Here is a 14,734-nt window from a genome sequence, read left to right as displayed (position 1 = left end):
AACATCGAGGGTACCTCAACCCATGGACTCCGAGGGACCTGTGAACAATGTATTTATCTTACTGAACACCTCAATGTTCATTCTGAGCTGTTTGAAGCATGGGTATCGGATCGTACACTTCAGTAAACCTGTGTGAATCAAACGATTCGAATCTTGCATCTTGGTGTTTTTCCCGTAGGTATTGTCTTAATAAAGTTGCCGCGGTGTAATTCCCCTTCTTAATAATCACATGGGCTACATTTGAACGTTTTGTCGAAATTTATCTATTGGAAAGAGAGTCAAATGTTTTCGTAGCCATCGCTAGATATGGCGGACGACACAAGAAAAACAGATTTCGATTTCCATTCGCAATACATCTGTAATTTCTGTGCATATTCGAGACTGAAAAACGGTAACTACCACGAAGTAACGAATGATTTGATATTGGCTATGGGGTGTATTGCAATGCACCTCGCCTGTACACAAAGTGCATTGAAAATAGTAGAAGAGCTCTCAGCCAACCAGACAGCGACATTTACGTCTGAAGTAAGACAATAATTAATGAACCTTGAAAATCTGACCATCTGCTTATCTATCGCAAAGTCATGAAAGTGATTGCAGACGATAGTGACGATCAAGACACTAAATATGAGCTTGTAATTATTTCATTTCATTGTCCAGTTATATGACTGCGCATAACAGGGAATCCACAAAAGGAATTCCAAAATTCTACCTTTCTTTACAAGTTGTTCTGGCCAGTCCTTGAAAGTAGCTATCCTATCGCAGCCACAAAACATCGTTTCGTGGCAGTAGCTCTGACTTAAATCGGTCATTAGCTTTCTATGTACACCAGGTGAGGGTCTCCTGCGGCTGTCACGCCCCAGTGTAAGATGGTGATATGTCCCATCATCGTATACATGGTCCATCAGTGGTTTCCCTGCGTCGTCACGGTACACTGTACTCTGCTGGTGTTTGATGGTATCGTAGTAGCGGGACATCTCCAGTGAGTGGATGACACTCCAAATACTCAATCTCCGACTGCCGGGTTGTAACTGACTCCCGGAGCCTACGAAAACCCTGTTGTCACGTGACGTACGGGGGCGGGGATGGTGTGTGGGAAGGTGGGATCAACGAACATGTACAATTACGAACAATTCATTACAGATTTAAGCGCATAGAATAGCTCATCACCACCGGCCGCTTGGCGATTCATCCTTCCTCTCCTCGAGGTCCTGCCCTCCTCAACCCGCACTTGTAACAGATGGTTTGCAGGCAACTGGGCAACCAATGGTCGGTGCTATAGATGCCAGAGAACCGACCATAGTTAAAAGTCGCAGGCTGCTTCTTTGAGGTCGCATGAGCGTCCTCACGGGGCTGGAGTACGGCGGCAGCGGAGGCGCTTTACCCCCTTGCGTGGGCTTGGGACCCTAGTGCCACAATGTTCAGAAACAACAAATAAACAACATATTAAGCGTGCAATCGCGATTCAAAAGTGCAATATTTTATACTTGGGCTTACTTCTCCCTTACTCGGGAGACCAAACCCAGTCGTAGCGGGTGGATGTGCACGCAAGTGTAACGTCGGCTTCCGATTGGCTGGTTCATTTGCTGATACGCTGAGGACTCATTGTATGTACAGAAAGATGATCTGTTTGATGGGCACTTTAGAAGTATGGCGAGTCACGAGAAAGTAGACTAACGGGATCGGGTGGTCAGACTAGCTGACTTGGTTGACACATGTCATCGGTTCCCAATTGCGCAGATCGATGCTCATGTTGTTGATCACTGGATTGTCTGGTCCAGACTCGATTATTTACAGACCGTCGCCATATAGCTGGAATATTGCTAAGTGCGACGTAAAACTAAACTCACTCACTCACTCACTCACTCACGAGAAAGTAACATTCTTTATGGATAACAACTTCTTTATTGTACTTGATGCGTCGTTTCAGTATGGACTCGTATACCGTTGTCAAACAAAATCATATACACTAGAAGAAGTTGTTATCCATAAAGAATGCATACAGAGATGTTGGGTTTTGTAAATACATTTTCTCTGAATTTGAGTTCGATCCAATGAAAAATCATCTCAGAAGAGATGGTGAACTGCTGCGTGGATGGCTGGAAACTGTCATTTGCCCAAGTACAAAGCAGGACTTGAAACTGAAAAGAGTTTGCAGCAGTTTCCGTCAGATCCAGTCATCCGAGAAAATGGATGTACATGTAGTTTGTGTGCAACCCACAGACATAAAAACATGTCATGTGTACAGGTATCACACCTGTCTCATTACATAATGTGGCAGAGACAGGACTCGGGTGCACTAGTCATAAATCAATTTATTTGTTTATGGCGTATAGCCTGATAGGTCACCGTGTTAAGTTCATATTGCACGTGGTCAATGATTGAAGCTGTGTATTGCATATTGTCGTTAGCAGACAGGCATATAGGTGTCAATAAACCAGACATTGAGCATTCTTTGTGACAGAGGCTGCTTACCACAATCAACAAGTTTTTTTATGTAACGAGTAGAGTCGCTACCTCGAATTCCGTACAGGCGCCTAATGTCCGTACGCTTAGAGAAATGTCGTCATGGTCATAGCAAACTTGCGTTACGTCCGCAAGATTTCCAAATATAGCTACAGGGAAATCTAGTTCTATTTATAGTTTGAAATCCATTCCCACCACGAACTGCAGTTGCTCGAAATCGAATGGCTACTGTGGTTCGCACTTGCGCAGACTCGCCCTTTTCTGCTGCTGCCCCAAAATAAACAGGCGCCACGCAAATCGGTCACCGCACTCATTGACTCGCTGTGGTATGTTCAGAAAGAGATAACGGAGAACTAATGTGAAAGGAAACATGTAAAGCACTAAATAACAATTATGAACCATTTATTTCATATGTTTCCTATACATTTTACACAATAATTAGCTAAATACAAAGTGTACGGTATTCAGCGCCACATTTTTTACAAAGTCCAAATGGTATTGTAATTCCGTAATTCCGTGCTAGAATTGTAAAAGATGGGCTATAAAGAGACAGGAGTGTTTGTGTGTCTGCATTGAAGCTTTTTTTAAAAAACAAACAAACGAAAATGCACTCATAATAATTAGTTGTGTAATACTTTCCAAACATGGACATTTTTGTACAATTGAAACTGTGTGAACATATACTCAACACACTAACTGAATATGGATGAAATATCTGCCAACGTCTAGCGTCTATAACTGCACCTATAAACACAAGATAGATTGAGAATGCATCGGGCCTGTACATAACTCTTTCTTTTGACATAAAAAACAGTATTAATTCTGAGTATATTCAGACACTAATTATGTCTTTTGAAAAGCATTCTTAGTAATATCATAGCGCATACGTAGGCTTAATATTACAATCCCAGAAATTTTAAATCATTGTTGCATTTCGATTATGGTGACAGAACCAGCAATTTGGAAATGGAATTCTATGCGATGTGGCTTATATATTAGAATTAAATTTGTCGGGTCCAGCCGATAAGCGGCTACGATACGCACCAAATATATGAGTGTCGGGCATTACTATTTTAATTTGAAACAGTTCTAAAATCGAGACAAAAATAATACATCACATATAACATTTTAATACTAATTTTCGTACAAACAGTACATTGTTAAATATACGCTACTTTACCGGCTTACTCTAACATACTAACATACATAGAACCAGATAAACTTCCCCACCCCCTCCACCAACTGATAAAGTAGTCAGTAGGAACAGAAAATCGATTCTAGCCGACACAATCGTATTTCATGAATCGTGTTACAATTTGTTAAAGCTTACAAAAACGAGATGACACCTTGTAAACGAGTGGACTAGTCTGTTCATATTTATCAAAAGTGACAATATTCTTTTTGTTTATTTCATTACCCAGAGGAATAAGTGGGAATTCTAAACAAATTTCGTTTTTGAAAATGCGAATATACTGGATACGCCTCTTTTTTCCATGCCTTGAAATAATAATCCATACAGCAAACAGTCGCATCACAACATTAATCGCACAGTAAGACTCCCAATCCCGATTTTCAGTTGTTTGAATATGTGTCTTAAAATTAATATTTATTCAATTTGAAATTCTTAATTAACGGGATCAGACCACTTTTAATATCTTTAATTTAATACTATCTGACACTTGTGAAATGTAACAGATCTATATCACATAGTGATGCATTTAAAACGGTAAATGTTATAATTACAGATGATGGCACTTTTTAAAATTAGAGACCAAGAAATTCTCGGCAAAGGATTTGCGGGTGTTATCGCTGCTAAGTCTGTTTTGAGAAGCCTTATTGTCGATGACCGATGCTTTGATAATGAAGGCGAAGTCCTCCGATTTCTGTTGTTAAGAACATTGGACAATGTCAGTTATGGAAAAGCTGTGGCAGATGTCATATGCCATATTCTTGGATTTCAAAAACATGTCAACGACGAAATGTCCGTGGTATTTCTTGCACGACATGTTGTCGATTACCTGCAATTAAACTATGTCCAAGAGCTTCAAGATGACACACGCCGCATTTTGGATACTTTGAGACACCTTGGTAGCTATTGACAGAAATAAAGGTAACTGAGCTTCACTCTGTTTTTTTTTTTTAATTTGTCATTTTTTCCCATTTTTTTCCTTAGATGGGGAAAAAGAGAAACTACTGTGCAGCTGATCTACAAAAAGCCGTTGCTGCCTTAAAGAACGGTGCATCATATCGATCAGCAGCGAAACAATTTGGGGTCCCGCCGATGACCATATCAGACAGAATAAAGGGCAAATACGAGGGTAATCTTAATCTTGGCCGACCCTCTGTTCTATCCGACGATATTCAGAGAGACATTGTTAAAAAACTAAAGACCGCCGCATTACAAGGCTTTGGTATCACCACTAGATTATTTACTTGTTTGTGTACACAACCAAGATTAGACTACTGCTCACGACCTCATACTCCGGACAAGCATACTGTTTCAAGGTTCGCGAACCTATACACTGTGCATGTGCATGCGCAGCGCAGCACAGCTATTGAAACCACTTTTCCCCCAAGCGCTAGGGGAAATTTAGTGAATCTTTTGAACTCCGATTTCTCGGGGTTTTTTTCATCGCATTTTTTTCAACTTTATAGGTTGAATTGGCATTTTTGATGATTTGTTTCGGTAAGTGCAAACCGAAAGGTATCAGAATCTGCAAATGTGTGTTTTACGTTGCATGTGACCTTTAAGTAAACACTTTACACACCGTGTAGTAACCACACACGCTCTCGCACACACCTGTAGCCTACATAGCCGGTATCGCGAAGTACAGCAGAGTCTGTATATATCAGCACAACTTCAGCTGTTATTAGGTTGTAGTAACCACATAACATGGCGCATGGTAACGCGAATGACAACGACAGTCTCTTCATGGTTGCCTGTGAGACCGACCTGGAGTACGAATCAATGGGAAACATGGCAGGACCTATTAGAACACAAGACGAGGACAACATAGTCACATGTTTTTCATATAAACCAGGATTATGAATGCATCTGCGACGCTCCTTATAAGTACGGAGCGGGTGACCCACCATTGTCGCTACCACCACCAGCATCAACCCGAAACGACGAAAAAGATGACGACGAAAAAGATGACGACAAAGCGGTTGAAGAAGAAGAAGAAGAAGAAGAAGAGCCACGAAGAGAAGACAACACTCCCAGACTGCCTATTTGCAGAATGATATGTTTCTCTTAAACAAAGTCGGCGAATGGACAGTCTGAGATATCCAGCATCGTCTGTGTGATCAGGTTTTTACAGCGATTCCTGTACAGAGTACACGGCAGTCGCGCACGTGCCTTCGACATTTCATAGCTCATCTGGAAGGTAACTAATGCAACAGAGAGGGTTCGGGTGATCCTGTCAGGCTCGTAAGGCTCATCATCAGCTCACGGCCCTCGCCCCTGAGCTGATGATACAAATGCGGCGAGGTCCGCATATTTAGCATGCTTTTCTTGAATCACGTTGCTGTCAAAAGGGACAGAAAATTCAATGATATAGGTGAGTTCACTGGTTTTATCAAAAAGGACAGGATCAGGTTTGTTGGTTGGAATTCGTGTCAGGCTGTACATTGGCCTATTCCAGAGAAGTTTAAAAGCATAATTTTCCATGACGCCCTGGGCATGTTCAGGGGCGTATCATGGATGGACCTCGAGGACAGAGGCCGTGATCAGTGTATTGGAATCCATGACCAGGGGGACTGGTGAACGCTCTGACGCGTGTAGATCTACTTAAGTAAAGTTAACTGTAATTTCTGTACTAAGAATCCAAAATGCATAAATATTATGCGATCCTATTCTCAAATATCTGCGTAATGTGAATCAGGGCTATTTATTTATTTATATATTTATTTATTTATTTATTTATTTATTTAGCATAATTACCCACCTGAACCAAATGATGCATTGTGCGAAGCCCATTTCTGGTGTCCCCTCTTTATTTCTTTATTTCTTTTTTTTATTTAAAGCTTCAACGCTACAAATCTGCATTTAACTGGAACTGATTGAGCATAATTAATCTCCTGTGATGTTCTCATTTCGCCGTCTATATCCTGATGCAACATTCACACCCCAAGCACGGCAGAGAAACTATTTTACAATTTTTCTCCACATCTATCCTCTACAGCCTTGTTACCTTTCAAACTCATGTTAAAGGTGACTATGCTTGTCGTAAGAGGCGACAAACGGGATCGGGTGGTCAGGCACGCTGACTTGGTTGGTACATGTCATCGCTTCCCAATTGAGTAGATCTATGCTCATGTTGATCACTGGATTGTTTGGTCCAGACTCCGTTATTTACAGACCGCTGCCTGGCTGGAACTAAACTCACTCACTCACTCAAACTCATGCCATGTTTTACTTTTATCTTTACTTTTTTCATATTTGTGCATAAAAAATTGAGTGCTTTATAAAACGTGATTAAACTTATGAGAGGCAAACATGGACGATTCCTTCAAGACACATGGGCTAGTGTTTGGGGTTAAAAATGTAAACATTTTTTTTTCAGGGATAACTTAAAGAACTCACATCATGTTAAGCGGAACACAAGTATTTTTCTGTTTGAAAAACGCGTGGTTAATTAATACCGAGTAATCTAAACTAATCGAAAACTAAAGGCAGGTTGCGTAACTTTGTTGCCTGAGCACTGCAGCGAACCGCAGTGACGTCACGTGAGGAAGAATTTTCAGTTAGTTGTATGCAAATTGTATAACAAACTCGTCAGTTTGCTGCTTTGTCAACGTCAACAAAGACATGCCGAATCGTTAGGTTGTCGTCAAATGCTCCCAGGTCTCGGGAGATGTCAACATGTACAGATTTCCACAGGACCTGTCATTTCATGCTGAATATGTTGTTTGGGAGTCGAAGCGAGCGTTGTGGAAGTTTGTACATACTCAATCAGGTGGATGGACACCTATCTCGCTTCCAAGATAGAAGATGCTATCTGGATTTGTTTTTCATCGAGTGCAAAAAATCAAAAGTACTTTCTAGTGAATGATTGATAACCTGAAGGATTTTTCATTACACAACTTGGGATTTCTTCGAAGCGATCGAGCTTTTGGTTCGAAGTGACAATAATATTGTTAACCCACAGAATATATTTATACCCATCATTGACAGACGCCTGTAGTGTCATTACTGTCAATGTTGATCTACTTTGCCTATGGTAGATCTATACGTACCCCTTGGGAATGATTTGCGGACGTCCTTATGTAAAGTGTAGGTTTGTTGAGCCTCCAGCCACTCTTGTACCATACTTGAGTTGGGTTTGTTACCCTTTTTTGCTCGCTTTATAGCTGCCATAAGCGGTTTTACGGAAGCATAACTAGCACTATTATTCTTGTCATAATAAACACGCTTTAACCATGCCTCCCAGCTTTTACTTAGAGCACACTGGTTCCCACGATAACCGTTTTTTCGAACGTTTAACCCTTTTCGATTTGGGTGTGTATGTGTCTTCATCGTCGTCGCTGGGTTTGTTTTTGAAGTTCTCGCCACCTGTTTCTGTTATCTACCATGTCCCTACTGAGTCCTTCGTCCTTGAGTAAGCTTAGAACAGTGTTCCACCCGGGAGCCGGAGTAGCTGCTGTCTTTCTCCTGGATAAATCACGAACTATACCGACAATACTGTGACCTTCTAACGGCTGGGTATCTACTGTTAATCTACCTAGTCGGTCCCACCCTAAGCAAGGATGTTTTGTAATTCGGCTCAGTATAGATAAGGCAGTATGTTTAAAGGATTTAGGTAAACCCTGTAATGTGTCAGTTACCACATTAAAGTCCAAATGACCGTTTTGTGTCGATGCTTCTTGCACAGGCGGAAGTATCCCTGGACCATTTTCCTGCTCTCTTGCTGCATGCTGCATGTACAATGCTCTCTCTAGCAATTCATTATACTTTTGTACAGGGTCATGAGGGTTCTCGTACTCTTCCAAAACATCCTGGATATTGTTTAAATTATTTTTTCTAGTTTGGGTTACAAAGCGTTCTTGTTCAGCACACTGTTGTGAGTTGTTTCAGTCAAGTGATCGTATAACGTATAAGGAATAAATATCATGCGTTTAGAAAAGTCCTTGGACATCATGACACAAGGACCTTAATTGCGAGCTAACACGGAAGCTAAGGCCCCGATAAACCCGCCTTTTCGCTGGAGTATTCGTTTTTTCTCTTTAACCGTTACGGACTTATGACTCAGTCGATGCAATTTTGATCTGTACTTCAGCAGCTTTTCTCTCTGACTGACCATCATCGGGAGATTACCCTTAAATATATTGATGGCAACTTCACTCTCAGGGCATCTATAACCTCTTTGGGTAGCTGTCTAACTATGCTTTTCCTCACTCGCGGATTTGTTCTGCACACATCATGCAAAATATGTGCATTCTTCTGAACCTTGCTTTTATTCATGATGATTCCCAAGGTTTGACCGGTGGAATGACTAACTTAAGTCTGCGTGGTGCATTGGCGCGATCTGTATTATATACTTTAACAGTATTCTTATCTATCACGTGGTCAAATGCTTTTGAATCATGGTATCCATTGCTATCATTACAGCTTATTTTCTCCTCACTAAGGTCAGTTTCGCTACTACTCATTTCACTTTCGGAACTGGAAGACGTGTAATCGCTTGTGCCGCTATCATCACTATAGCTGCTATCGTCCATGTCGGTACTACTATCATTACAGCAAGTCATCTTTTTACGCGCGGCAAGCCACGACATGTTCGCTTGTTCACTGTCAGACATGTGTGATTGGTACAAGTAGTTTGTAACCATATTTATAGGGGGAGGTGTATATCACACGATCCGTCAAATATGTTACTTTTCACTCTTAATTCATCTGGCACAGTGGGAGTCAAATCTAAAAGAATATATGTATATGGTTTTCTTGTTGCTTTACAATAGGCATCTTGGATAAATGTTATCTTTGTTGGAAATACTTGACGTGGTAGTGTTTCTATCTGAGAACTGTCTCGAGGGTTCTTGTAAATAACCATATGTGTACAGTTTAAACTAATTGATCTATGGTAGCGCGTTTTCTCGTTTTATTAAATAAATTCTGTTGTAAGTATATGAGTGCCACGTTCCTGTGACTCGACTTTTTTACAAACCACCTGAGTAGTTCTAATTCCTCCTCAGACGTAATATCACCTAGGAAATCATTCACGACTAGCCAGCTGTTTTTTTCTGAATGTACCCCTCCGCTTCTACCACGCTATGTACGAAATATATAGCAACAGCGAGTCTTGCGCAAACATTCGATATTTCATCATACAGAGGTTGATGTTCGCTGAATACCCACACTATGACGTCCGGTTCCCCATCCAAACTTTGCAATAAGTTATATACAAAAGTGGTTTTACCGGCTCCACTGCATCCACTAACGAGTAGTCGAAATGGATGTGTGAACAAAATAGTGTCCCAGGGGACAATCGTATGACCAGCCATGACCAATCCTTAACCTACTAATGTTTAAATGCGCTATATATACACCTTTTAAAGGACAAGAAAATAACACTCATGGAATAAAATTGAACAGGTTTAATACATACTTTAAACAAGTGTAGGTTACATATGAGTTGAGTCCCACACGGACAACCCATTTGGGTTACATTCTGAACACATAAAATAACCAAACTGGTTCATGTGATCCCGATGCATGCAGCAGGGCACAACGTTCGAAATTTCAGAGACAAAGTCCGGGATTGCGATAAAGCAATTTAGAAGCTGTACAGCTGATCAACATTCAGCTTGAGTATTTATGTGGCTAGATGGTATTCTCCTTTCCACACCAGTACCATTTGCGTATGTCCAATCCGGGGTATGCACTATCCATTTCTGCATAAACATTTCCTCCAAGATGACATCTCAGTGTTCCAGGTTGTCTTTCCATTGCCTCTTCTATCCTCCTTTTGTTTGAAACAAGCTCCAACCAGCGTTGTAACGTCAATGCGATTCCTCGTTTCATAGGAAACCATCTTCCTCTCCCTTGTTCATATTCCCTGATGTGTATTTTCATCTCACCATTGCCACGACAAAGACGTTGCCTCCAAGAGCTAGCTGACATCGTTGATCATCCCTTGGGAATATTGCTGCACTGTCTGCCATTGTGAAGTTGATAATAAGTACAGTGGACAGTTACATTTATACCCCTCATTGGTGACCAGGCTTCATGTACAGACACGTAGTTTTAAACATGCAAACGATCCAAAGAAGATAAGACAGAGACTGTTAATACTACTCCTGAACGCTCAGATAAGAGGAGCATTATCATAAATCCGACTTATCGGCTTAGTAACGATCGTGTCACTCATGATAAGAGGATTAGCAATCACACACACACACACACACACACACACACACACACACGAAGGTTCTTTGTCTCCAAATAATAGAATATAGTTAAGTTGTAAAGTGTTTGTTTTACGGATGCTGTTTGACAATTGATTCAATCTTATTTCCATTTAACGAAACGTTGTTTTATATCATGACTTATATGTAAACACATTCCAAGTAGGGTGTTATCTGTCTGAACAAGTTGTGACATGTTTAAAGTGTCACGTGACACTGTACACCTATATAAATACAACTGTCTTTCCAGAGTATATCAGACTGGATGTTGCCGTATCTTTTTTGCAGCGTGGAGGTATGGCATCGCTGCATGAAGACGGAGAATCCCAGCTCCCTGCTGCCCACCTTGAGGAAGTTGAACAACAGCTTGAACGGGAAGAAGATGAACTGTTAGCCAGTCATACAGCGGAAGTTGAGGACGGGCTATCCATGCTGTAACACTTGGACGAATTAGAGCAGGAACTTGACGATGACATGTCTCTGCTTGAGCATTTGGAAGAGACCGAGGAGGACCTTGCTTTAGCCAGCCACATGAATGATATGGACCGGCAGCCAGAACAGCAAGGAGGAGCCGTTGTTCCAGCCTATTTCATGAGACGGGTGACCAGGCAAAGAGCTCGACGACTGAATTACCTCAGGTGCTTAGAGAACAGTTCGATGCTATCAAACAAAACCTGAGACTAGATGTGAATGGTCAAGACAATGATAGGATAGGTCTTGCCTTGAATCATCCGGGGTTAAATGTTCCCATTAGAATACCCTTTCGTCGGCTGCATGTATTGCATGGAGAGGATATCATGGCCACGGTAGAAAAAGTACACCAAAGCAACGACAATGCAAGGATTGATGCTGCCATGGACATTGAATCCTCCATGTAGAGGGCCCGGATCGCATTGGTGAAGGGCAAGGACACCGCTCCAAACACAGTCCCAAGAACCTGGCTATATTTTTGGAAATGAAGCAATGCATATTTAGGATAAAGAACTATGACGACTTGTGCTTCGCCCGAGCAGTGGTTGTAGGACTACACTATGCAAATAAACCTACACCATTTCGACGACTTGAGCCCAACTGCAAAGCGTGGGATGCCAGGAGAACTGCCCTGACAAGAACAAACAGGGCTAATGTTCAAAAAGAGGAGGCAGTTAAAATGTTCAGAGGAATCGGTATTGAGTCTGGACCATGCTTGGGGCGAGAAACTTGGGCTGTTTTTAGCGAATACCTGGCACCGGAATATCAGCTCAAGGTGTATTCCCAAGATGTCTACAACAAGCTATTGTACAAGAGTGAAGTGGGAATTCATCTTTACCACCACAATAGCCACTATGATGTGATTACATCGATGACAGCTTTCATCGGGTACAGCGAATATTGTGAAGATTGCGACATTGGGTTTAACAACAAAGAAGACCATCGCTGTACCAGGGAATTTAGATGTCACCAATGTAGGCGCCCTGACTATGGTGGTAAAGCTGAAGATGAAGGCATTCCATGCCTGGACTGCAAGAGGTGGTTTCCCACTTCCTATTGTTACCAGCGCCACAAAGAGATGCATCCAAACAAAGCTGGTATCATCACTAACACGTGCCAATCCCTACATCGTTGTTCCAACTGCCATCAGAAGGACAATACCCTCAACCATACATGTTCGGAACAACGACTATGTAAGAACTGTAAGGAGCCCCTTACCCAGAAACACCTGTGCTATGTCACACCCATAGTGGAGGACCAAGACACTACTCCAAACACTGCAGACACCGTCTCAAATATGATCAACAAAAGGAGACGGGTGTACATATACCAAACTTGTGTGTAGTGCATCATGGATGTGGTAGGTGTATTGGGGACACATCAACCGATCTGTGTGTTCGATGTCCTTGGAGAAAGGAAGATGTATGGCCTTCTAGATCACTAGTCTTTGGAGGAAATGGGAGGGTGGCTTCTATCCCTTGTTGACAAGAAACCAAACAAGAAGAGAAAGAGGGATGTCCCTAATTCGGCTATACAGGAAGACCAAGCTGGTGAGGAAGACAAAGATGAAGTGTTGGTCATAGCCCACATTTATCGTGGATATGATGCTGCTACAATACTTTAACAAGCACTTGGTGGTTGCTCCAAACATTGTACTCAGGGGTCAGCAGATTCCGATGATGAAAGTGGGGCGATTGACCTTCAAAGATTCTTTGAATTTCCTCAACATGCCGTTGAAATCATTTCCGAAAACCTTTGGACTGTCTGAGCTATCAAAACTGTACTTCCCTCATTTCTTCAATACGAAAGTCAAGAATAATTACGTAGGAGCCTACCCTCCCATGGACACCTATGGTCCCGACAGTATGTCCTCAGGTGAACGTGAAACTTTCATCAAATGGTACAATGAGAAAAAATCTGCAAATGCTGTATTCACCATGTCTGAGGACATACTGTCTTACTGCCAAAATGATGTCGATATTCAGAGGAGAGGATGTGCTGCCTTCCGTGACGTATTCATCAGCCAAAACAACGTGGATCCTTTTCTAGATGCAACAACCCTGCCTATGGCGTGTATGCTCGTGTTCAGGAAAAACTACCTGGAGCCTGAAACCATTGCCATCATACCACCTCATGGATACAAACCGGAGAGACGCTACTCGATACAGTGTCTCCAGTGGTTAAGATGGTTAATGCATCAAGACCCAAATCTCAAAATAGAGCATGCACGCAATGTAGGGGAAGCTATGTTCCAGTGTTTGGATGGATCCCGGTACAGCGTTGATGGATACGACAGGGAAAGAAAGACTGTCTTTGAATTCATGGGCTGTTTCTGGCATGGTTGTACGAAGTGTTACAAGGCTGCTCGGTGTGAAGCACATCCTACCCTGGGTATAACCATGAGAGAGCTTTACCAAAAAACCCTCTATCGTCTTGCTGTACTTAGTCAGCATAAAGACGTGGAGAAAATTGTTCAGATATGGGAATGGGAATTCAAAGACAGTCAGAAAGCAAATCCAGAATTGAAAGAATTCATTGCCAGCTTCGAATTCATGCCTAATCCCTTAGACCCTCGTGACGCCTTCTTTGGGGGAAGAACAAATGCCACAAAACTACATTATTCTGCCAAAGAAGATGAAGAAATCAAATATGTAGATGGGTGTTCCCTGTATCCTTACATTTGCAAGTACGGAAAATTCCCGCTGGGTCACCCTTCGGTTGTAGATCATCCTCCCGTGTCGCAGTTGAATCAGCTAGAAGGACTCATCCAGTGCCGTATCCTTCCTCCCACAAAGCTGTACCATCCCTTATTGCCATACAGAGCTGGTGGGAAACTCATGTTCCCTCTATGCAGAACATGTGCAGATGGCCAGCTGGATGTGGACTGTCAACATACGGATGAGGAACGTGCATGGGTGGTGACATACACAACCACTGAGGTGCAGACAGCTGTACGCGAGTATGGATACAGGGTTCTCCACATATTCGAAGCGTGGCATTTTGAAAAAGATTTTCCCAATATTGCAGAAATACCCACCAAGGAGGCTTATTTGCAAAACATGTGGATAACTTTTTCAAAATAAAACAAGAAGCCAGCGACCTGCCTGAAGGATCTACCGATCCACAAAATTATGTTGAGCAGATTTACCAGAAAGAGGGGGTTAGATTCGATGAAACAAAAATCAGGAATATCCGGGGCTGCGGACATTGGCAAAAGGATGCCTTAATAATCACTGGGGCAAGTTTGGGCAGAGATTAGGATTTAGAAAAGCCAGTTATGTAACAGAACCTTCCGGATTCTTTGCCATGTTGCGAGACGAGCGGCATGAAGTCAAAGATGTCCTCATCGTCAACGAAAACATGCTGTTCGTGTCCACTGAACCGAGGAAGG

At 42.1% G+C, this 14,734-nt stretch overlaps 1 protein-coding gene and 1 pseudogene across 1 annotated transcript; one reads left to right on the top strand and one right to left on the bottom strand.

Moving 5' to 3' along the window:
• Positions 1–10,089: 10,089 nt before the first annotated feature.
• Positions 10,090–10,629, bottom strand: LOC137282035 (uncharacterized; annotated as a pseudogene).
• Positions 10,630–13,070: 2,441 nt separating this feature from the next.
• Positions 13,071–14,426, top strand: LOC137281131 (uncharacterized). Its single transcript, XM_067812260.1, has one exon. The coding sequence runs from the start codon at positions 13,071–13,073 to the stop codon at positions 14,424–14,426; it is 1,356 nt and encodes a 451-aa protein (XP_067668361.1).
• The last annotated feature ends 308 nt before the right edge of the window (positions 14,427–14,734 follow it).

Source organism: Haliotis asinina, chromosome 4 (genome assembly GCF_037392515.1).
Source record: "Haliotis asinina isolate JCU_RB_2024 chromosome 4, JCU_Hal_asi_v2, whole genome shotgun sequence".
Lineage (NCBI taxonomy): Eukaryota > Metazoa > Mollusca > Gastropoda > Lepetellida > Haliotidae > Haliotis > Haliotis asinina.
The sequence above is the reverse complement of the archived record's forward strand: the minus strand, read 5'-3'. Positions and strand labels throughout refer to the sequence as shown.